The sequence below is a fragment of the Vespa crabro genome, chromosome 1 (genome assembly GCF_910589235.1).
Source record: "Vespa crabro chromosome 1, iyVesCrab1.2, whole genome shotgun sequence".
Taxonomy (NCBI): domain Eukaryota; kingdom Metazoa; phylum Arthropoda; class Insecta; order Hymenoptera; family Vespidae; genus Vespa; species Vespa crabro.
The window spans coordinates 4674360-4698193 of NC_060955.1; the positions used below are offsets into that span (position 1 = coordinate 4674360).

Consider the following 23834-nt stretch of genomic DNA (forward strand, 5'->3'; position numbering starts at 1 on the left):
TCTATCGCGCATGCGCAATACGTTGCTTTACGAGTTCGTGGAAGGTAACGCATCAGACGCGTGTCATCTACCACAAAGGGAGGACGTATTTTCGTTCGTTGTTCCTGTAAACTCAAGTAACCTTTGAAATTCAAGAGGAATTGTTATCGAATACGTAAGTATAAAATTTATTTAACGATTCTTCTTATTTTTTTACTTCGCCAACATTGAATTCTGGAATCTTTAACAATTTTTATAAGGAAAGAACATTAATAGGTAACATAAATTGTGATATATATATATGTTATACCTTTGTTTAAGAATGGGTTTATTCTAATTTTAATATGTAAGTGTATTATATATATAATACATATATATATATATATATATATATATATATTTGTTATATATTGATATGTTTAAAAATTTACATTTAATTTTCATATGAGAATTAACTCTCATTAATATTTCTTTTATATTTAAATTATCCTTTTAAAATCTTTTAAATACATTATGAAAGAATTTAAACTTGGTGAGATCGCTGTGGATAACGAAGTTTCCTCATTTAAAATGCACCGACGCACGCTAGAAAGATATTTCTAGACTATCGTGAGACGCTTTTATCTATTATAGAAGGGTCGTTTTCGTTCGAGAAAGTAGGAAGAAGCATAGCGTTCACGTATCTCCAGTGAACGATGCATGGAATTTCATTCCGTTGACCTCATCAACGCTTGTCGCAACAAGAAACATGACTGATTTTAATTTTGTATTATATTCTCATAGAAAGATACAAGAAAAATTAAATACTTTCTAAACGTTACATTTGAACCTTGATCGTATAATATGTATTTAGCTAATAAAAAAAAAATATATATATATATATATAAATATATATATCCTACAGAAACGTACTTGAGAAATATAAACATCTCGTATATAATAATTTCGAGAATTATTATTGTTATATATATATTGTTATCTGTAGAATTAAAACATTGTGTTACATTTAATGTATTCTAAACTTAATCGAAGATAAGAAATAAATTGTACCAGGTGATAAGATCAAAGACAAAAAATAAGATACAGGTATACATATATATATATATATGTAGATTGATGATAGATTGCATCACTGTCAAAAAATTATTCACTTATCATATTAATTTATATGAATAATATTTTCAAAAATTTGTTCTCAGAAATTTTTCGTCGAAATAAAAATGGCTATAGAAGCTCCACAGCTACCTCACTTCGAAGTTTTCCATCGTGTTCTCGAGCTTCCGATGATTGAAATGGCTTTAACAAAATCGGTAGAAACTTATACTAAGTTGAAAGGTTCACATTGGTTGGTACATTGGGCTCTAACAACAGCTGAAAGTTCTTTCGAGAGTGCTACCAGACATGCTGTACCCATAGCCACTCCCCTAGCTAAGAAACTCGAGAATCCTATTCATTTTGTCGACCACACGCTCTGCCTCGGTCTCGACAAAATCGAAGAAAGAGTACCATTGGTGAAGGAGAAACCCGAGCAGGTAGGTAAATCGATCTTTGTTTCGTGAGAATGCAACAGGAAGAACTTACATATAAAGCAAATATATTTTCTCCCATCGAAAAAAAAAAATATTCTCTCCTTCGAAATTATCCTTATCTTTTTTCTTCTCTTTCTTTTTTTTTCTTTTTTTTTTCTTTTTCTTTTTTCTTTCTTTTTTTTTTAGATTTTAGCGAATGCCTACGGCCTAGCCGTAAAGAAAGTCCAACCAGCAGTTTCAACGATTTATCATGTGAACGACGCATTAATAGAACAAGCTACAAATCTGAGAGATCTAAGCTGGAACAAAGCGAATCAAATTTTGGAAACTCATTATGGTACAGCGGCCGTAAAAAGATTGGACAATACCGCGATAGTTATGGACAATTTGATAGATGCATATTTTCCTGCCGTTGAAGAAGAAGATCATACTGGTGAGTAATTATATGCGAGAAAGTAGAAATAAAATAAATACGGAATAAAAAAATTAAATAGAAAAGAGTCAAAGAGAAAGGTTGAAAGCAATAAGCGATGGAAATAACGTGGACTTTCACTTAACAGATTCTACTATGAAAACAGAGGAAGAGGACAAACTCCTTCATAGTTTACAAACCGTCGGCCGTTTATCCAATAAAGCAGCTCGACGCGTCTATATAAATATCATCCATCGTACGAAAACTCTTAACAAGGATAATCTAAGAAGATATATCGCTTTTCTCTTGGAATTTTTACAACTTACACAATACATAAATGCGATTAATGAAAAAGTTGTCGAGTTAACCAGTCCTCGTAAAGGTGAGAACGTCAACAATCAAACGTCAAATAACCAGAACTCGAATTCAAAATAATTTCTAATAATTTACATTATTTTATCTTTATAAGCATTTTTTTTTTTATCATAATTCATTATATTTCGATTATATAATTAATATCATTTAATCAAACGTATTTCTCTCAGTAAAGTAAAAATATTGTTCATAAGAAAAAAAAAAAAGAAAAAGAAAAAAGAAAAGAAAAATATAAGTAGATTAATATAAATCGTATTCTCGAAAAACGATCTTGAAATTTCTATTTATATCATATTGTCGTCTGCATTTCAAATCCTTCCGTAATATACTTCAAATTTCTAATCCAAAGTTCATATTTGTTTATCTATTCCATATGTGATATTAAAAGAAGAATAATAGCTTATAAATCTATATATGTAATTGATAAACAGAGATAACTCGGAGAGAAGCATTTCAACCTTTGAATATTATATTCGAATGACAACATTAAAGTCTGTCAGACTTCCCTGCATTGTTGATTTTCGTTATCTTAGATATATGAATTTCAATCAGATTATTCATAAAATCTTCTTCTTTATAAAATACGTTTTAAAATAAAATCTACATTTCTAAAATAATATTATGAAATTAGATTAAGAAAAATATAAATATAACATATTTTAGAATGATAATAATAATAATTCATATATATATATATATATATATATATATATATATATATATATATATATATACATCATATATATATATATGTATATCAGCACAAATAAAGACTTTATACTTATATACATTGATTTTTATCATATTTTTATCATCTTTTAAAATCGATTTATATAGTCTACGATAGTTCAAGGTAAATACTACAAAAATATAACGCAACGATATACTAGACTTGCATTTCATCGTGACTCATATTTTCCCGCTAAATCTGATTCGCAAAATATTATTTATCATGAGAGCATAGTACAATTTAAAGTACCGTCTATTACAAATCAACACGTAATTCGTCAGCAACAAGTGCCAACGTTTTAACTTCCACGTCATGAAATCAACAAGATGTACTTTTATACTACGCAATGTAAGGAATAACAGGGCCGTACTTATGATTCATCGTACCACCAATAAAAAAAAAAAGTCATACATTGAGAATTTGATATATATAATTATTATTATTTTTCTTCTGTACAGACTTATAAAGCGTTCATTATATATGAAACTATTAATTTAGAATAGAAATATTAAAATAAATGTACGAAGAAAGAAATAGAATGGTAGTAAGAACGAGGGTACTTATTTCGATCGATACGTTGTTTAAGATGGCGCTGCATTGTACTTTGTCACTTTACCTTCCCACCATCGGACATTTCATCAAGTCAACAACGTTTTTATTTCCTCGTCGCTTATTGGTATTTCCTCTTCCTCGCTGACCAACGAAAAGATATTATATAGGAGATAGACATTCACATAAGCCGGCAATAACAACGTTCAGTATCTCTTAATACGAAGTAGAACGTAATTGGTGTTAGTTCGACAAATTAAAGTCATTTTAAATCGTGTTTTATTGTAAGTATACTTTTGAAAGTAAAATAATCTATTTGTTAAATAATATTATACTTTATTAGATATGATAGAGACAGAGATAGATAGATAGATAAATAAAGAGAGAGAGAGAGAGAGAAAAAAAAGTTAACGCGTATTTCTGTCACGGTCAAAGTTTGTAAAAAGTATATATACGTGAATACGTGCACGTACACAGTTTATAATTTAGACTGCTGCTGTATATACATATATATATATATATATATATATTATCGCATACTTCACAAGCTTTTCTATATACTTTCTTTTATAGTTTATTCTTCTCTTGTTCTATTAATTCTTTTTTTTTAATTTCTTTCTCATACAATTTCCTTTTAATATCGATAAAAGTTTTATATACTTACGTGATCGAAGCTTATCGAATTAAATTCGCGATTCTCTTTTTAGAAAGAGACGATCGTGTTGCATCCTCTTTAAAAAAAAAAAAAAAATTGTCAGGAGGAGAAAGAAAGAAAGAAAAGAAAAAAAATCAGAAAATAAATACATTCTCATTGTGTTGTAGTTTATATACAAAAAAAAAAAAAAGAAAACACGAAGGATCATTAAAGAATCGATTTATCGATTAACGATGTAATCCAATTAAAAATAGAACTCCGTCTTATGAACGATCCTTTCAATTATTATTTTTTCTTATTTTTAATTCATTCATTCATTCATTTATGAATCACTTTATTATGCATATATATATATATATATATATATATATATATATATATCATTCTTTTTTTTTAACTTTCTATTTCGTCGATCAATTAATTGAATCGATTTGATAATTATTTAAAAAAAAAAAAAAAAAAAAAAATGGATAGAGGATTTAGTCTATTTTCAGATATAATTAATAGAGAGTAAAAGAAAATACTTTCTTTTACTCTCATTCAACACGACGTGACGTTGTGTTGAATTATTATTGACGATGATACGAATTTCTCCTTTTCTCTTTGAGGTATTTCTCATTTTTTTTTCTTTTTTCTTTTTTATTTTTTTTTTTTTTTTAACGTTGACCGATCGATCGAACATTCGATCGCTCTTTCTCTCTCTCTCTCTCTTTCTCTCTCTCTCTCTCTCTCTCTCTCTCTCTCTTTCTCTTTCTCTTTTTTTTTCATTCTCACGAGTGTATATCCGTGTCACAATAGAAATAGTCCAATAAAATTAGACTAAGTGTTTAGATAAAAATATTCCTATGGAAGGGTATCTCGATAATATTAGGTCAACGATTAGAAGACATTCGTTTTAAAATGTAAATAATAAAAAAAATCTTGGAAATCTACTCTTATGAAACAATGATAACATCATTTACATAAGTTGTTAATAATTTTTTTTTCTTTTTTTTTTTTTTTTTTTTTTAATTTGCATTGATCAACAAAGTGTATAAACGAACGAAACGTAAAAAAAAAATCAGACGCGTAAGACAAGATATATGTTAATTAATTTGAATAATAAAAAAAAAAAAGAAAAAAAAATTGAAAGAAGGAAACATTAGACGAATCGTATACAAGTTAATATATATATATATATATATATATATATATATATATATATATATGTTCAGTATAAATTTGTCTGATTATTTAGATAATCACATAGTCATTAAAATAAATACTCAAGGACATCTTTACGACCTTCTAAAATAAGTACGATGAGTTACATAGGTCAAAATATAATTTCATTCAAGATCTGACGTAACTATAATGAACAAATCAATTATGCGAAAATATCGATGATAGAGTGAAAAAATATATACATACATACATATATATGTATATACATACATAAAAACATTTTAATACATTTTCATAAACGAGTTAAAACAACTATATGTATGCGGATGACGTAATAAAACTTAATGTATTTATATTAAAATTAATGATACAAAAACATTATAAAAGGTCTCTCCTGTTTAGCAGCTTGAAAAGAGAATAAATCAAGAATGGCGGAAATTAAGCAAGAAAATAATGTTGGTCCACAATTGGAAGTATTAAATCGTGTAAAAAATATTCCCGTTATTCATACGGCTATGGAAAAGACAGGATCGACGTATTCTTATCTAAAAGATTCTCATCATTTAATAAACTGGGCACTGAATTATGCCGAAGTTGGACTTAATTATGCTACTGCAACCGCGGTACCAATCGCAGCGCCATTGGCGAAGAAATTTGAAGGACATATAAATGCCGTTGATCAGAAACTCTGCGAAGGACTCGACATCGTTGAAAAGAAAGTTCCGATTGTTAAGAAACCACCGCAACAGGTTCGTATGAATTTCGAGTTTTGATAATGACAATATATGTAAATGATTCATGAACGATAAATAAATAAGATAATTGATAATTTGTTTGTTAGATTTATGACGCCGCTAAAGCTGTAATGTGCAGTTCCCTTCATCCCACGATAGAGAAACTTCATTCCGCAAAGGCTTCAGCAACTCAACATGCTTCAGCGCTCAAAGAAATAAGCATAGCAAAAACGAACGAATTATTGAATACTCAGTATGGTAGTATAGCTGTTCAAGGTGTAGATAATACCAGTGTTCTTATCAATCGTTTATTAGACCATTATTTCCCTGCTGTCGATGGAGAAGAGAATGTGCCAAGTATGTTACTAGTTCTTTACTATTAATTATAAAAGAATCAGAATATTGATTTTTTTTTTTTTTTTTTATCGTTATCCATTTATATGTTATAGATCCAATCTCTGCTGATGAGAATAAGGTCTTGCACACCGTACAAACGATTGGACAATTGTCTACAAAAACTGCCCATCGCGTTTATCATTCGGTCGTAGCACAATTGAAAACTATCAAAAAAGAAGACGTGACAGAATATATGTCTAACATAGTGTCGATACTTCATTTGGCACAATTTTTAGCATCGAAACAGGAACAAACGGAACAAAAGACAAACTCACCTAAGCAAGAAAAAAAATAAAAGATAATTATATAAATTTTGTTATATAAAATATCTTCCAGAAAAGAAGATATTTTTTTAGTCTCATCATTTACTTACACATGTAATTTTCTTCGATGCATAATATTTAATTATGTATAGATATAAACAATCAATTAATCGTTCCATACTACAATCAAAGATATTATACGAATGCCTTTGCGGATCTTCAAAAATATCTTAACGTTTCACATAATATTTATATTTACATATTTTTCTTTACGTATTTTTCTAATGTTCGATTATTGGCTGACGTACAATGAAAAAATCGAAACTCCTAAATATAAAATACATAAAAATTTGTTGTTTAGTCTTAAATCTCTGTTTAAGCTTTCCTCCAATATGGAGATAATATACATCACAATTGACATTTTTAATACTTTTAAATATCTAATATAAAATTAAAGAGCACTATCTTCCAAAGAATTGTGTATATCATTTTTGTCATCCTCAATCATTTCCTGTAAATAAAAAATTATGATAAAAGTCAATCATTAACTACTGATTACAATATATTTTGTTATCTTACTTGTAATACTTCAACTAAAGCCCGTGTTTCATCTAACATTTCTTTACATAAACGATTTTCTTCTTGCAATTTTGATATACGTTCATGTAGTTCTTTATTTTCTTCTAATGCATCATCAAGAGCTATTCGTCGTCTTTCTGCTAATACTTCCCAATAATTCTCACTTGGACCAGCTATGACAAAAACATAAAAATATAAACAAAACCTATACAACTTCATAATATTATATACATTTATTACAAGAGCAATTCTATATATACCTTCAGAGGTCAAATCTTCTACTTCAATTTTAATCTTTTCTCCATTGTCTGTTTGAACTGCCTTATGTTTGTAATCGATTTTTTTACATGTGCTTTCTTTTTTTGGTTTTTCCAATGTGTTTTTAATACCCCTGAAATATAAAATCGTAACATCATATTAATTCTTGATAAGATAAATTTATCACATTTACAATATAAATAAGTTTATAATATAAATAATGTTTAAATACTTTTCTATTGCATCTTTGAACGGTCTTCCAGGACCTACAAGGTTCTCTTTATCAGTAGCTGCTGGCTGCAAAACGTGCAAATACTTTCTGACCTTAGCCTGTTTCGATAAAACAGAGAAAATTGTGATATACCACCTTTGGTCGAACAAAGGCACGATTAATCTAATCTTTTATTAAAACATACTGTTTTCAATAATTACATTAGAATTTTTTTGATAAACAAACATTCTTTTAATTATTTCTACTAACATTCCTTTATTTAATAATTTAAATAGAATCAACCGTCACATAGGATAAGCTTTTATCACATATTGTAAGTTGTTACTCAAAATATTGAAAAAAAATTCATTCTTAGAATAATCTATTTCTTTAATTTGTTTCATAAGCAAAAGAATCTAATTTGTGATTAAACCTTTGAACGATATTGATGAAAGAATGAAAAGAAAATAAAATAAAAATATTTACACTAACCTCTGAAGTAGTAATTTTGGCGCCAGAAACTTTCGTTTCCCCTGTAGGTTTCATGATACTGATATTTGAAAGTAAAAACAAAATCTGTCTGTACGTAGAGTATATAATCAATCTTATTACTAAAATATTTTAAATATTAAATGTATAGTTATATTATGAATAGATGAAAAATTAAGATATTTTATAAAAGTGGAAATTATAAAACTCTCCAAAACACATCGAATTATCTTTAATAACCATATGAACCTCCTTGCAATAAATTATTCATTTAAGATTTATCCAGATGACTGAAAAAGAAATTAAATCTACTGGAATCCAAGTTCAAAACATTGTAGTGACATCTATATACAGATGTCACTACAGATGTCGCTTCTCGACAGAGTCAATAAGCGTCGAATATTATATCGTCAGGAAGGAACATTTAAAAAATAATTACATTTTGTAGAAAATTTATATTTTTTTATTTCATAATATGAAATTCACTGTAATTATAAATGTATAATATATAAATATTAATGAAAAATTAATAAAGTCGGACAAAGTAAACGATGTAAGTAAAAATGATGTAAGTTGTGCTTAATTAAGACAAAATTATTTCATCCTGTATCGTGGAAAGATATAAATTTTACTCGTTCTTTTTTTTTTTTATCTATCTTTTTATTATATTTATGTAACATCTTTCAGCACCGTAAAAATTAGAAGTTTGAGAATTGTTTTCTCAACCAATCATAAGGCAGTATTATATAAAGTTAAAACATTATACGTCAAAAATATTCCGATCAAAGAAGTGATTGGTAACAATGAAATTGTCAAAGTTAATTTTTTAACATATAAACAATTTTATAATACGAAATAATTTATCTTAGGTTTAAATGAAAATTATCTCTTTGATAGGAATTTAAAAAGATAAGAAGTTTCATTATTAAACAATATAGAATTTTTATATAATTGTTATTCTCATATGCAATAGATTTCGTTTTTTTGTGTAGATGTTTTACCTTTAGTCATGGCAGACATTTCATGAGTTGCTCTTATCAAGAAGAAAGTGTATATTTTATTGTCGATTAATTCAGATATATACTTCCTGTAGGATTTCATTTATACTTATTTTTTTTTTACGTAAGCAACTTCATAATAATAATTTAAAAAAATTCATCTAACCTATTAACATTTTCGTAAAATATAATCTTTTTTTTATCGTAATTGATAATTTTTTATATATTTTTTTATTTTCCGTTATCTAACGAGACAGAATAATCTCGCATTTAAAAAAGATTAAACATGATATTGTTTTTAAATAATACCAGGAAATAAATTAGATTTAATAAATTTGTGAAAAAGTTAAAAACGTCAAGAGATAATTAATTACTTTAACATAAATTAACCTTATTTAATCGTTTCATTGTATACAAAGCTTTGTGTTCAAATGCATGTGAATAAATTCAATTGTATTAATCGTTTTGAAAATGTGATAATTTAAAATGAATTGAAATATTAAAAGTTAGAAGAAGGTTAAAAGTCTACAATAGAAATAAGTTTTTAAAACATATAGTATACGTCTCTTAATTGTTACGATGGGAAACATTAGTTATTTATTTTAAATTGTAAAAAAAAACGAGATAGAAAACTCATGAGTATCAAAAGGTGAGAAACAAATGAAAGTTGATTTTTTTTTTTTTTTTCTTTTGTAAATTGAAGCCGATTAAATGATAGTTTTTAATTCGTTGTCACGGTTGATAAAGTTGAAAAATCGTTATTGTGTTTTTACGTTGAAATATAGTCGGGGATAAAAATAAAACCATAAAAAAAAAAAAAAAAGAAAAAGAAAAAAAAGCAATGTGTTGTATGTTTCATATAATTTGCATTTACATTGCATCTCTCTGCAGAAAATATGGATTTGTATGTTGCACTTGCTTTCCGGACCCCGTCGACGATGATTCCAGTTTCGAAAGCATATCTTATTTACACCAGGATCACGTCTAAATATATCTAAAAAAAAAAAAGAAAAAAAAAAAAAAGAAAAAAAAAAGTTCGACTCTCATTCGTTTCTTTATGCAATCCTTTTTTTTCTTTCTCTCTCTCTCTCTCTCTCTTTTTTCTTTTGTACAACAATGTGTTAACCTCTCTTATTTCTAATTAAAAGTTTTTCCAAAGATTTATATCTATTTACGTGCTATCTGACAATGGAATTATTTACATTTGTTATTTACCCATTATAAATATAATTATTAATCATCATACATTTCATACGTTTCACAATATTTAACTCAAATTCGTTTTTTAATACCCGTAAACCTTTCAAATCGATCGATATGAATCCATAATTAATTTCTTTTTTCTCTTTAATAAATAAATGAATTAAATTAATATTGAAATTAATAATGAAATTAAAATAAATAATTAATTAATAATGAAATTGAAATAAATAACGGGGAATATTAATTTGCATTTTCGATTGCTTTCAGAAACTTTATTTCAGACTAGCAACAAACTTATTAGAATAAAAAAGTATCGACGTCCGGGAAGTGACCTCAGAGACCTTATTCGTACGTTTCTACGTATATTCTTAATTTTTTTCTTCAAGTAAAACGATTTTACAAAATGGTCGAAGGTACATACGCTATGGAGCAAATTGTCATAGATGAAGAAACAGGCGAAAGCTTGATACAATCCTTTCGGGACAATTTAGAGATACATGATCCTGTTGGTTCAGTGAATAATGTTGAAACTGGTGAACCTGAAGTTAATTTCGTAAGGACTGCAATGCAAAGATGTAGAAAAGTACCTTTTCAGGTGATAATTTTTTTTTTTTTTTTAATTTAATGACATATAGTACAATTAATTGTACCTTCTAAATTACAATAAAAATTGTAATTTAGAATTATTTAATTACAATTTACTTTCAAATATATATCTTTGGATGAAATATTAATATAATTTATTGCAGATTCCAAAACAAGTGAAAGATAATATGATGCCTAAAAAATCTGGTTGTAAATTAGATAATATGGAAATGGAACCTGTACCGATTGGATCATCGTTCGGACAAGTAAATCCCATCTGTTTGTTTCTACCAGCTATCATATATTCACGTTGGTTTCTGGTATTACTTATGATTTTTGAAGTTATTCTACATGTCTGGGCACATCACAAAAATAAGTCATTAAAAAATGCTGGTGTATATTTTCGTTCGCCATTCCACGCTATATCTTCTGAATTTTGTGCTCTTTGTCAGAATGAGACGTGTATGGATCGTGTTGGAAAATTGCAGCAAAAACGGATGCACAAATTCTTTCGGCAGTGTAATTATATGAAGAGAATAGTTACATGAAATATCTTTATAGAAAATGTTAATCTTGTAACATATTGTACTGTGTCATATATTGATCAAGTGTAAAATGTTTACGGTTTTACATTAGGGCAATTTTTTTTTTGTATAAAATAATCTAAATTGTATAAGAATATCTTAAATTCAAGTTATCAAATTATTAATAACGACTCAGTGAAGAGCTAATCGGTTTGTAACGTAGAAGAAAATATTCTAACAAAAATCAAAAGTAGGACTAAGTATGTTTTTATACAAGATAAAAGGTGGAAGCTTAATGTTTTATACAATGAACAAAAAATGAATAATAGAATACAATTAGATAGTCATTGTTCATGTATCTTTGTTCATATAGTACAAGTATTTTATTGTTACAATATAGGTTTATAGAGGTTTTATTTTTATATTTAATAAAGTATGTGTTATTAAAGTATAACTTTATCAATAAAGATATATATTAAAATTTATTTTTTATTAGTGTTGGTATTAATAAGTTGCCAAAGAAAGAAACATATATGATTAAATGGTCTATTCATAAAAAATGTCGTTATTTTTTTTTCTTTTTTTTTTTTTATAAGAATCATTCCTACGATAAATTCTGAAAGAATCAAATAGCAATAATATTTCTATAAAATATTATTCGTGTAGCTTTAACAAAAAGCTGAAAATTATGAGTACAATAAATTTAGCTTTTATTTGTAGCATTTATTTTATCTTTGTTATAATTGTGAATGAAAAAATAATTGTATAATTCTTAACATGTATCAGCTTATTACCTGAATACAATTTGAATTATGGTTGGCTGAAGGGTTATATACAACTTGTGCCAACATTGTAAGGTGTGAAAGGTATGAACATATACGAAAAATATTTATTATAAAATATCTTAATCTTTCGTTTATCCATAATATAATTATATATAATTTAATATTTAAAATATAATTCTATTAACATAAAGTTGATTATATATTCTACGTAGATAACAGATCGCTTTTTTCTTTCTAATATTGATATCATGCAAATGTGACATGAAAGTTTCTGGCGCCAAAATGACTACATCAGAGGTTAGTGTAAATATTTGTATTTTATTTTTTTTTATTCGTTCGTAAATATCGCTAAAAAAAATTTAATCATAGTATCGTAGAAAAATTTTATCGTAAATTAGATATTTTACTTAAATAATAGAAATTTTAGAAATAGATTAACATAATAATTCTTTAATCTATACAACATGTGATAAAAGTACACGTAAAGTAACAGATAATCTTTTATAAATTATTACATAAATGAATATTGGTAGAAATGTTCAAAAGAATTTTTTGCAAATCAAAGCATGTTAATGAAAAATAATTGTTGAAAACAGCATATTTAGTAAAAGAATAATTTAATCGTGTTTTTGTTTAACCGAAGGAAGTGGTATATCATAATTTTCACTGTTTTATAGAAACAATCGAAGATCAGAGAATCTTTGCAAAATTTACAGCCAGCAGCTACGGACAAAGAAAATCTAGTTGGGGCTGGAAGAATGCTCAAAGCAGATTTAACACTCAAAGATGCATTAAAAAAGTATTTAAACATATTTACTTATTTATATTGTATATGCAATAAAATTATCTTACAAGAATTAGTATTATTATAAGATCTTATATTTTAGAGATATTAAAAGCACATCAGTGAAACCAAAAAAAGAAAGCACAATACATAAAAAAATCGTTTACAAACATAAAGCAGTTCAAACAGCGAGAGGAGAAAAGATTAAAATTGAAGTAGAAGATTTGACTTCTGAAGGTATATATAGTATTACTCTTGTAATAAATGTATATAATATTATGAAGTTATATAGGTTTTGATTATATTTTTATGTTTTTGTCATAGCTGGTCCAAGTGAGAATTATTGGGAAGTATTAGCAGAAAGACGACGAATAGCTCTTGATGATGCATTAGAAGAAAATAAAGAACTACATGAACGTATATCAAAATTGCAAGAAGAAAATCGTTTATGTAAAGAAATGTTAGATGAAACACGGGCATTGGTTGAAGTATTACAAGTAAGATAACATATTGAAGTATTATAAGTAATAAAATATATTACAATTAGTAGTTAATGTTTGGTTCTGATGATGCATAATTTTTTATTTACAGGAAATGATTGGAGATGATAGAAATGACATAAACAATTCTTTGGAAGATAGTGCTCTATAATTTTATATTAGACGTTTATGAGTAATAAAAATATTAGTTTCATACATTATCTTAATATTGGAAGAAAGTTTAAACAGGGATTAAGACTAAAATAATTTGCATTTATATTTAAAGTTCAATATTAAAGTTCAATTTGAATTATCTATGTTTATTTTCATTAATTCTTAAATAATTTGAAGAAGCACAATTTACATCACTTTTACTTACATCGTTTACTTTATTGAACTTTATTAATTTTTCATTAATATTTATATATTAATACATTTATAATTACAGTGAATTTCATATTATGAAATAAAAAAATATAAGTTTTCTATAGAATTACATGTAATTATTTTTTAAATGTTCCACTCTGACGATATAATATTCGACGCTTATTGACTCTGTCGAGAAGCACGACATCTGTATATAGATGTCACTACAATGTTTTGAACTTGGATTCCAGTAGATTTAATTTCTTTTTCAGTCATCTGGACAAGTCCTAAGTGAATAATTTATTGCAAGGAGGTTCATATGGTTATTAAAGATAATTCGATGTGTTTTGAAGAGTTTTATAATTTCCACTGTTATAAAATATCTTAATTTTTCATCTATTCATAATATAACTATACATTTAATATTTAAAATATTTTAGTAATAAGATTGATTATATACTCTACGTACAGACAGATTTTGTTTTTACTTTCAAATATCAGTATCATGAAACCTACAGGGGAAACGAAAGTTTCTGGCGCCAAAATTACTACTTCAGAGGTTAGTGTAAATATTTTTATTTTATTTTCTTTTCATTCTTTCATCAATATCGTTCAAAGGTTTAATCACAAATTAGATTCTTTTGCTTATGAAAGCAAATTAAAGAAATAGATTATTCTAAGAATGAATTTTTGTTTAATATTTTGAGTAACAACTTTCAATATGTGATAAAAGCTTATCCTATGTGACGGTTGATTCTATTTAAATTATTAAATAAAGGAATGTTAGTAGAAATATTTAAAAGAATGTTTGTTTATCAAAAAAATTCTAATGTAATTATTGAAAAGAGTACATTTTAATAAAAGATTAGATTAATCGTGCCTTTGTTCGACCAAAGGTGGTATATCAATTTTCTCTGTTTTATCGAAACAGGCTAAGGTCAGAATGTCTTTGCACGTTTTGCAGCCAGCAGCTACTGACAAAGAAAATCTGGTGGGTGCTGGAAGAATGTTCAAAGCAGATTTACCCTTAAAAAATGCACTAAAAAAGTATTTAAACATATTTATTTATTTATATTGTATATGTGATAAATTTAACTTACATTTAAGAATTTATATTATGTTACGATTTTGTATTTCAGGGATATTAAAAACACATCGGAGAAACCAAAAAAAGGTTGCACAACGCGTAAAAAAATTGTTTACAAACATAAAGCAGTTCAAACAGACAGAGGAGAAAAAATTAAAATTGAAGTAGAAGATTTGACCTCTGAAGGTATATATAGAATTACTCTTGTAATAAATGTATATAATATTATGAAGTTATATAGGTTTTGATTATATTTTTTATGTTTTTGTCATAGCTGGTCCAAGTGAGAATTATTGGGAAGTATTAGCAGAAAGACGACGAATAGCTCTTGATGATGCATTAGAAGAAAACAAAGAACTACATGAACGTGTATCAAAATTGCAAGAAGAAAATCGTTTATGTAAAGAAATGTTGGATGAAACACGGGCTTTAGTTGAAGTATTACAAGTAAGATAACAAAATATATTGTAATCAATAGTTAATGATTGGCTCTTATCATAATTTTTTATTTACAGGAAATGATTGAGGATGATAGAAATGACATACACAATTCTTTGGAAGATAGTGCTCTTTAATTTTATATTAGATTTTTAAGAGCAATAAAAATATCAGTTTTATACATTGTCTCCATATTGGAAGAAAGCTTAAACAGAGATTTAAGACTAAATAAATTTATATATACTTTATATTTAGAGTTTAATAGTTTTAACAGCTATAATAATTTTCATTATCTTCTAAATAATTTAAAGAAGCACAACTTACGCCATTCTTACCTACATCGTTTATATTGCCCAACTGTATTAATTTTTCATCTGTCTGTATATATTATATTTATAACAAAAAACCTTGACAATTTTATATTGTGAAATAAAATAAATATATAACTTTTTCATTGAGTCGCACGTGATTATATATTTAATAATTTTCTTAGTTACACAAAAATGATGAAACGTTTGTAACGACTCATATGAAACTTTAAGAGATAGTCTCTATAAATTTATTTAGTAAGAATTATATTTTTTTAATTAAAAAAAAAAAAAAAAAAAAAAAAATTATAATTATTTAAAAACGTTTTTCTATTGATAATAGTCAATAGTAGAAGAGTATGTAACAACGTGTCTTTATACTTTAGCACGATGGTTACATTTTTATGTAAAATAATTCATAGATCTACGTGAAAATTTGTGAAACATTACAATGAAAAAGTTCATTGGAAAAGTAGGAAATTAAAAAAACAAAATAAATTACTAATTTTTCTTGTATCGATATCTAATTGTTAATTATGTTTTATCTCTTAGTGATTCGTAAAGTATTACGTTATGTAAATTATTTAACTTGCGAGGTCTGCTAGGAGCCAAAGATTTATAGTGAAAAAAATATCTATATATATATATCTTAAAGCCTTTTTCGTTCAATCCTCGTCCTTGAAACGCCGATAAAAGGATTGAACGTAAGTGAAGACGCACTTCCAATCTGGACGTCGCATAACTACCATGTCCTCAACATCGAGCAATGGTGCGATACCGGCTTCACTATACAAACACAGTGAACAAATATACATAATACATTTTTGATTTGTTTTAGGAGTATAATGGAATTAAGACGATATCTCACTCAGCCGTTTTGAATGCCAGATCGAAGTTCTTTCTGCGGTCCTGTGGACGTAACGAATGATAATCAAAGGCGTCAGGTCTAAAATGATGAATCAGAGCGCAAAATGCCAAACCATTGTTCCAACTTGTCGAGAAATTGTCAAGTTGTATATTCTGCAAAGCAGTGATGTACATATTAATTTTAATGAGAAGCTGATAATGACAATTTATATGAAACTTGATATTTATTATTTACCTCATATTCCTTAGTTTTGGAACGGCACCAAGATAACAATCGTTCCTTTATCTGTACCGCATTATTTGTCACAGTAGGTTCGGTAAATCTAAAACGAAACTCCTTTTCTGGCGACTTTATGGGACTGGATCGGAGATCGGAAAGGACAGACAAAACATTAGAAGACACAATAGAGTGGAATTTAGGGTATAATAGAAGAGACAACGAGATAAGAGCTCTTCTTTTACATTCGAATATAATTCTTTCGTTGGGATGACCAAGAACAATGATAATTACCTTGACGGCAAAGAAGAACTATATTGCCGATCGAGTTGACGAAATTTGGCAAACGGCGATAATGGTTTCTTGGTGGCTGAAAAAAAAAATGTGATTATCGGTGAATTCTGTACGATTGAGTTGCTCACACTTGCAAGTGTAAATCTTTAGTTTGTAAGTATTCAAAAATCGTCAGTATCAATCTTTTAATTCAAAATAATAAGTAAAGTTTCCTTTCAGAGTATAATTATAGTTAACTGGGATGGATTTTGAAACGTTCTCGACTATGTCGTTATATCACTATTAAAGCTGTGAGTTAGTTCAAGTGTCGGCCAATCAACATCGGTTTTGCTTGCTTTTCCAGGCATAGAGATAGAGAGACAAAAGGTTTTTCAAGATCTTGAGGAAGTTCACTCCAAGCTTTCCAATTGTCTTTCGTGTAATAGTGTTGTTCTTCATTGGATCATCGTCGTTGTTAAAAAGGATTCACGGTAAACTATAAATTGTCTTATTTATGTAGATGCATGCTAAAACCGTGAAGTGTAACGTGTTTATTTGCAGCAACAGGAATTTATAATTTCGAGGCTTGGCAACGACGGCAGATGTCCCCGTTCAGGAAGATCCTGGCGTAGGTAACGCGAATTGAGTTGAGTGTGGTGATGATGTTAACTGTACAACTGCTATTATATGACGCCACACAGCTACGAATATAATCTACAAAAGTCGCACACACATTGTACAGAGTAGTGTGGAGAAAACTATAACACTATTTGGCGCAACAAAAGGAGCTACAGAAAGATGTTTTGTGACTCACTGCTTTATTCGGGGATCTGTATGACCTTCTAGCGATTCTCTACTTCTCTCTCTCTCTCTCTCTTTCATGTTCTTGTTCACTTAAAACGTGTCCTTAGAACGTGTGGCTACGTCCAAAAGACGAAGTAGAAACATACGTGCGATTAAATGCGCTAGAGAGAAAGAGAAAAAAAGACATATATGTACGTCTATGTTTTTGCGAAATGATTGCCAAAAGTCGGTGCCTCCTAGCCAAATAATATGAGTCGAATTGCCTCGTATTCTTCGAACTCTCTGCCTTATGTTTTTCGATGAAATCTCTTTGGGGTTGTAACATAATGGGATATCCAAAGTAATTTTAGTACTTCAAGTCCAAATCCTAGAAAATTCTATTTTTTTTTCCCATTTGGCAAACGTTGACTGATGCATACCGATGATGTATGACGATGATCGATCATATTTTTTTTTCAACTTCAGATTTACTGTATTCCCACATAGATTATTTCGATATAAATTATTCCAATATTTTTCGTTATTTCCGACGAAAATTCATAGAGGTAGATGGTCACGTCATTTAATTCGTCCTAGAATACGTTTCTTTGGTTGGCAAGCACTTCCAACATCCCCTATATTTTGATCGTATTTTAAACCAAGGATAAGTATGATAATTCAATTTGAATTATTTCTCACTCGACGATATTAACACGGTCTTTGGCTTATGAACACGGTCATCGTCTTACGTGATACTTGGTATATACATAGGTATCGTTATGGACGATGCTTTCAATAATAATAACAATAACAATAACAATAACAAGTATAACAATAAAAGAATAAGTATAACACAAGTATAAAAATCACATTGTATCTTGTGTTTGATCGATGGATCGGATTCGCACGCGAAGAACTTTCTATCGTAACTCAATTTCTTGCGTACTCGTAACATCTACCGCTACCCATTACAAGTGGTCGATGCAAGAGAAAGAAAAGGAAGAAGAAAGAGAGAGAGAGAGAAAGAGAGGGATAAAGTTGATCGGTCAGCAATGCTGACTGTCCATCCTCGTGGCTTCCTGGAAGATATCGTCGAAGACCTTGTCGACATCAGCACTGTTAACTTGTAGGAGAGGTACTTGTGTCGGTGGTATCGTCAAGACGAGTTTCTGTTCGCAGATACCAGGCAAGGTACGACTTCTCGATAGACCGATCATGCACTTTCCATGAGCGTGACGAGGAGAGGAACGTTTCTTTGATTCTTTTGTTTCATTCGTTGAACTTTCATTGGGACTATCGAAGTATCTTCTTATCTTGTCCTCCATCTTTTTAACGCTATCGGAAGATGCCTCGAATTGTTTCGTTCGAAATTTCATGGAGGATGGTGATCTAGGTTTCGGGGGTTTAGGTAAGCAAGAAACTTTCGATGACGACGGACTGGAGTCGCTTGTACGAGGAATACGAGAAGAACTGTTGGACAGAGCCAATTGATGCCAAGATTCGGATTTTGATAGAACGATGGATCTAGATGGTTGATTGGCACAAGACATTAAATATTCGTCGCTGGAATCAATTGGATTTGTTCCATTCGGTACAGGTGATCGTTCCTTACGTATAGGTTTGTTCGGAACAACAACTGGTTGTTCATAAACTTCTCTGAGTGCTGAAACTTGATTGACAACCCGTGATGTCGACGGTGTGACTTGAGTTTGTCTCGTTGGTAAATCCGGAGAAAGAAATTTCTTTGCTTGAGGTAGATTACCGATACGTTTAAATTGATTGGATAGAGGAGAGGGTGAGATCGATTCGAGTCTGTTAACATTTTCCATCGGTATATATTCGTTATTACTTCGTGGAGCTACGTAATAACCTTGTTCATAGGATTGTTTTTCCTTTCTGGTATTTCCATGTGTTTCATTTTGATAATCGATAGGTAATTGTTTGAATGGACGATCGATCATCGTACAACGTTCATGATGGAGTCGTTGTATCAAACTTTGTTGCAACATATTGTGTCTACGTATTTCTTCGTCGACTTCTTCGTCGTTACTTGCTTTCGATCTTGAATTGGACCGAACAGGTGATACAGACGGAGTCGAATAATCCCTAGAGTACGATGCTTCGACGATTTCCCCTTGGATTTCTGGACTTTCAACGGACGCCACTGTAGCAATAGCACATGTATATCTCGTCACAACACCTTCCTCCTCGCTTATGTCTTGATTTTGAATATTTTTAGCATCCAAATAATCGTAGTCTTTAGATCGAGATAAATCATCTTCAGCATAATTCACTTTCGCTGATTCGTATTCATTTTGTTCAACTTTCGACACTGGCTCGTAAGCTTTCACGAAAGCTGTCTGATTTTGCACGCGTGGATTCGTAACAATCGTATCGGAACGATAATCGTGAAAAGGCACAGTTTCGCGAACATTTTCTTTTACCGGCAAAACACAATTCGATTCATCTCGCAAACGATAATCCTCATGACTTTTCTCCTCGCCAAGACTTTTCTGATTATCCGAAAGAAAGGTATGAACGTCTTCTGAAATTTTAGAAGACACATCATTTGACGTTTGTATCGAGGCATTGCTATAAATCAAAGGTGGTCCGTTCGAGATCTTTGGAACAACACGAAAAGATCTAACCTCATCGAAATTTTCATCCTGAGCACCAGTTTGAACAGCTACCGATGCACTGCCACGTAAAGTAAGGTCAACTTGTTGAGATCCATCTGTAATTTCGGGTTTACGAATAAAATCACGAGAATCACGAGTTCCTTGAATATTATAACGATTGTAATCCTTTGGTATCATCTTGAACGAAATCTTTCCATCCACTATGTTTGGATTATTTGTTTCACCAGTCAATTCATTTGGAGGTTGGCACAATTTCGAATTTTGTTGATGAATATCGTCGGTTTCGTAGGATGATTTTTCCAAGGTTGATGAGGATGTACCTTTGCTAACGAAAGGTGCAAATTGTTTACAGAATGAACGATAATCGAGACGCCCATTTTCTGCGATCGTTGCACTTGATGATTTCTCATGTTCGACCCAAGGCGGTCTTGGAAAGGTACGTTTCTCAGAGTTTCCATCTACTTGAACTTTGTATTCCGAAGCTCGTTGCTGAACGTTGCTATTGTTGGTACCACGATCGAACATCTTTCTTGCTTTCTCACGTAATGTATTTCCAGGCATGGGTATATTGATTTTAGGAGGATTGGTAGAGATCGGTGAAGATTTAACAAAGTTCGATATACCAATTGGCTTTTCGATCCTTCGAAAAGGAGAGGAAGGAGCATGTCTGAAGCCAGGAGAGATCGATTGATTAACATTAGAGGTATCGTGTTCAAAGTTACAAAAGACATTTGCGTTGAAGGGTTTCTCCTTTCCAGGATTATACCGTTGAGTCCCTTGAGGAACTATTGGTGGTCGTTTCGGAAGCTTATGCTTGTTAATTTGCTGTTCAGACTCATCACCAGAAGTCGTCGTTTTGTCGAAGGCCGTTTTAATGTTGGAAAAACGACTGTTCCAGTTTTCATTGCTTACCGATGATTGATCCATCGTTTTTGTATAGCCAAATGATTTGAACGATGATGGTGGATTGAATATAGGAGTATCGTTATTCTTGCTAATCAATGCCATGAATTTTCTATCATTTTCAGTTCTCGGCTGGAAGGATGGTATGATCATGCTATTGATCGAATTACAGTTTGCCTTGTCACTAACATTTATAGGCTTTTTCAAGGATACACAACCGCTACCTTCTTGCTTGAAACTCTCAGCTTGTAATTTCAGGTAACTTGGAATGTCAATGGTATTGGCTCGTTTGATCTTCGACTTTTTCGCAGTGAATCGATTGGAAGAAGTGCACTTGCTCGACGATTCTACTCGTTGCTGAAGAGCCGCAGCTAATCTGCCAACACGACCAACTTCTACGTTGCCAACTTCCGTGTTATCCAATGTGTTTCTCGAGTCGAGACTAGGTCGTAGAGACTGATGAGTCATTTCGTTTGACGCGATCGTCGACTGGGTGACGACGAAGTCCGTTTTATCGGCATAGAAAGGAGCAGCACGTGGACGTATTTCCAGACCTTTGTCAATATTATTTCTATCGCGCAGAGATTGTCGATGATTGATGGCGTCCTTCGTATATTTGTCATGTATCTCTTCGGGTCTTGGCTTTTCTTCGGAAGAATCGATAGCTTTAGACGTGGTCGAAAACAACGGGGAGAGTGTTATTTTCGTAAACGGCGTAACGTCGTTAAAATTCTTATCCTCCTGCAACCATTTCCTAGCACATGCCAACTCTTCGGCAGAGACTCCAATGGTATGTCTGCTAGCTCGTCGTCTACGATTGGTCACGGATGGTGTTGTAGCTATTAGAGAAGACTTTAGCTTCTCCTCTTGCGTAAGAATCTTCTTTTCTTCCTTCTGCGATTCACGTGGCATCTCTAATCGCGAAAGTAAACTCGACACTAGCCGTAGAAGTTGAAGTTTACTACTTGGATCGGAAGCAGCACCGTGTTTTGCTAATGCGCCTACGTCGATCCTTTCGAGAGTTTCTCTTAAACGGGAAAGGGCCGTGTGTATATCGGACATCAAAAGATCCTCGAGGAAACTCAAGTCATTCTTCAGGTCTTGTTCATTGCCGTTGCTATTCTTGCTAGCGGTTGATCGTTCGTCCATGGAACGGACCTTTCGTGAATCATTGACATCGAGAGCAAGTTCTCGTGGATCCTCCTTGATCGGTGATGATGTATCGGCTATCGCGAGCGAGAGCTCGAGCACCGAACGAAGGCGCTCTACCAGTACCGGTAATGAATTCCACTCACCGACTGCTTGCTTCTCGTTGCTGCCCTGATCCGTCGTTGCTCTTGGAATTGAACTGTTAATGGTAGTAGTGGTAGTGGTCGTAGTGGTGGTGGTGGTGGTGGTGGTGGTGGTGATGATGTTGGTGCTGCTGCTGTTGCTGCTGCTGTTGATCGGAAGAGACTCGCCTACTACCCCTACCCTCGTATCTATCTTTTCCTCTTGTGGCTCAGCCAAAGATACGTTCTCGTTGAACAAGGAACTTGCTGGTTCGGTCACACGATCGGCCGATCTCGACGACTGCAGGCACGTCGTGTCAAATGATCTGGCTGAAAGATTCAAGAAGAAAAAAAAAGGAAAGATGGATGGATGGAATTAGTTCTGCTTCTTTTCCTCCCTTCGTTATCGAATCGTTACGGAATCCTTCGTAAGAAGATTCTCGCGAAAACATTCTATTTTTAATTGAAGATCAAATCGAACGCGCGAGCGACGCCTTTCTATTTTCTCTCTTTTTTTTCTTTGCCTTCCTTTTTATTTCTTTAATAGATTTATTTCGCGTGGTATAAAGAATACTCTTCGGGATGAAAATAAAACAGACGGCCGTGGGAATGTTATACGAGAGAAAGAAAGAAAAAGAATTAAAGAGAGAAACGGAAGATCGAAAAACGATGGATCGTAGAGTTAATCTATCTTTCTCTTTCTATCTTTCGTTACGAATCAGGAAAAAAAAGCACGGTTTAAATGATTAAACGATTCACACACAGGAAAACGTGTTGATTGGCGGGTTGCGTCTGCTGCCATTTTCACGGAGGGAAAGAGACCGTGACAAAAAGCGCGACACGTGTATACGTGCGTTTTCGCGACGTTGAATCTCCATTGTCGAATCTATTTTTACGCGTAAGTAGGCGTGAAAAAAGATTGTGAATTTAAAAATAAAATAGAAAGAGAGATATAAGAGTGAAAAATTTAAAAAATAGAAAACTTCTCTATGTGTATGAGA

At 30.6% G+C, this 23834-nt stretch overlaps 6 protein-coding genes and 1 long non-coding RNA gene across 26 annotated transcripts in view; 5 read left to right on the plus strand and 2 right to left on the minus strand.

Annotated features, from left to right (window-relative positions):
- The first annotated feature begins 6 nt into the window (after positions 1-6).
- Positions 7-7262, plus strand: LOC124429221 (lipid storage droplets surface-binding protein 2). 7 transcript variants are annotated; one of them, XR_006943397.1, is made up of 6 exons: positions 7-154; positions 1179-1511; positions 1695-1941; positions 2069-2302; positions 3612-3858; positions 5781-5839. XR_006943397.1 is itself a non-coding variant. In XM_046974258.1 (5 exons), exons 2-5 carry the CDS (start codon positions 1200-1202, stop codon positions 5801-5803), a joined length of 798 nt encoding a protein of 265 aa, XP_046830214.1. In that variant the 5' UTR covers positions 7-154; positions 1179-1199; the 3' UTR covers positions 5804-5839. The 7 variants fall into 7 exon arrangements, 4 of the variants coding, with proteins under 4 accessions (XP_046830214.1, XP_046830191.1, XP_046830198.1 ...); XR_006943395.1 differs by having other exon boundaries at positions 5796-5839; XR_006943396.1 differs by having other exon boundaries at positions 5799-5839.
- Positions 7017-8606, minus strand: LOC124429276 (geminin-like). Of its 2 annotated transcripts, none has more exons than XM_046974340.1 (5): positions 8327-8606; positions 7856-7920; positions 7626-7756; positions 7366-7538; positions 7017-7297 (listed from the first exon to the last, which is right to left on the minus strand). In XM_046974340.1, exons 1-5 carry the CDS (start codon positions 8378-8380, stop codon positions 7238-7240), a joined length of 483 nt encoding a protein of 160 aa, XP_046830296.1. In that variant the 5' UTR covers positions 8381-8606; the 3' UTR covers positions 7017-7237. The 2 variants fall into 2 exon arrangements, with proteins under 2 accessions (XP_046830296.1, XP_046830286.1); XM_046974330.1 differs by having other exon boundaries at positions 7856-7953.
- Positions 8607-8738: 132 nt separating this feature from the next.
- On the plus strand, positions 8739-12118 carry LOC124429240. Of its 3 annotated transcripts, none has more exons than XM_046974285.1 (3): positions 8739-8876; positions 10792-11119; positions 11274-12118. In XM_046974285.1, the coding sequence occupies exons 2-3, from the start codon at positions 10928-10930 to the stop codon at positions 11655-11657; spliced, it is 576 nt and encodes a 191-aa protein (XP_046830241.1). In that variant the 5' UTR covers positions 8739-8876; positions 10792-10927; the 3' UTR covers positions 11658-12118. The 3 variants fall into 3 exon arrangements, with proteins under 3 accessions (XP_046830241.1, XP_046830229.1, XP_046830235.1); XM_046974273.1 differs by lacking the exon at positions 8739-8876 and adding an exon at positions 9289-9445; XM_046974279.1 differs by lacking the exon at positions 8739-8876 and adding an exon at positions 9724-9970.
- A 199-nt stretch (positions 12119-12317) lies between these two features.
- On the plus strand, positions 12318-14080 carry LOC124429269 (geminin-like). Its single transcript, XM_046974317.1, has 6 exons — positions 12318-12499; positions 12631-12715; positions 13096-13217; positions 13306-13439; positions 13527-13699; positions 13794-14080. Exons 2-6 carry the CDS (start codon positions 12680-12682, stop codon positions 13851-13853), a joined length of 525 nt encoding a protein of 174 aa, XP_046830273.1. The 5' UTR covers positions 12318-12499; positions 12631-12679; the 3' UTR covers positions 13854-14080.
- Positions 14081-14271: 191 nt separating this feature from the next.
- Positions 14272-16402, plus strand: LOC124429254 (geminin-like). Of its 2 annotated transcripts, none has more exons than XM_046974297.1 (5): positions 14272-14606; positions 14979-15094; positions 15187-15320; positions 15409-15581; positions 15650-16402. In XM_046974297.1, exons 1-5 carry the CDS (start codon positions 14553-14555, stop codon positions 15707-15709), a joined length of 537 nt encoding a protein of 178 aa, XP_046830253.1. In that variant the 5' UTR covers positions 14272-14552; the 3' UTR covers positions 15710-16402. The 2 variants fall into 2 exon arrangements, with proteins under 2 accessions (XP_046830253.1, XP_046830261.1); XM_046974305.1 differs by having other exon boundaries at positions 14273-14606; positions 15012-15094.
- A 641-nt stretch (positions 16403-17043) lies between these two features.
- The window catches only part of LOC124429148, an 11019-nt gene continuing 4228 nt past the window's right edge, over positions 17044-23834 (minus strand). For 7 of the 10 annotated variants that reach the window (XM_046974069.1, XM_046974058.1, XM_046974078.1 and 4 more), the window contains one exon: positions 17774-23163. In XM_046974069.1, coding sequence (XP_046830025.1) covers positions 19067-23163 — 4097 coding nt within the window. In that variant the 3' untranslated portion in view covers positions 17774-19066. Of the gene's footprint in view, positions 17107-17258; positions 17335-17773; positions 23164-23596 lie in introns of those variants that run through there. The other 3 variants (XR_006943380.1, XR_006943381.1, XM_046974103.1) reach the window with 3 other exon arrangements.
- LOC124429282 lies at positions 17259-18070 on the plus strand. Its single transcript, XR_006943415.1, has 2 exons — positions 17259-17411; positions 17478-18070. It is a non-coding gene; the product is annotated as an uncharacterized LOC124429282 (long non-coding RNA).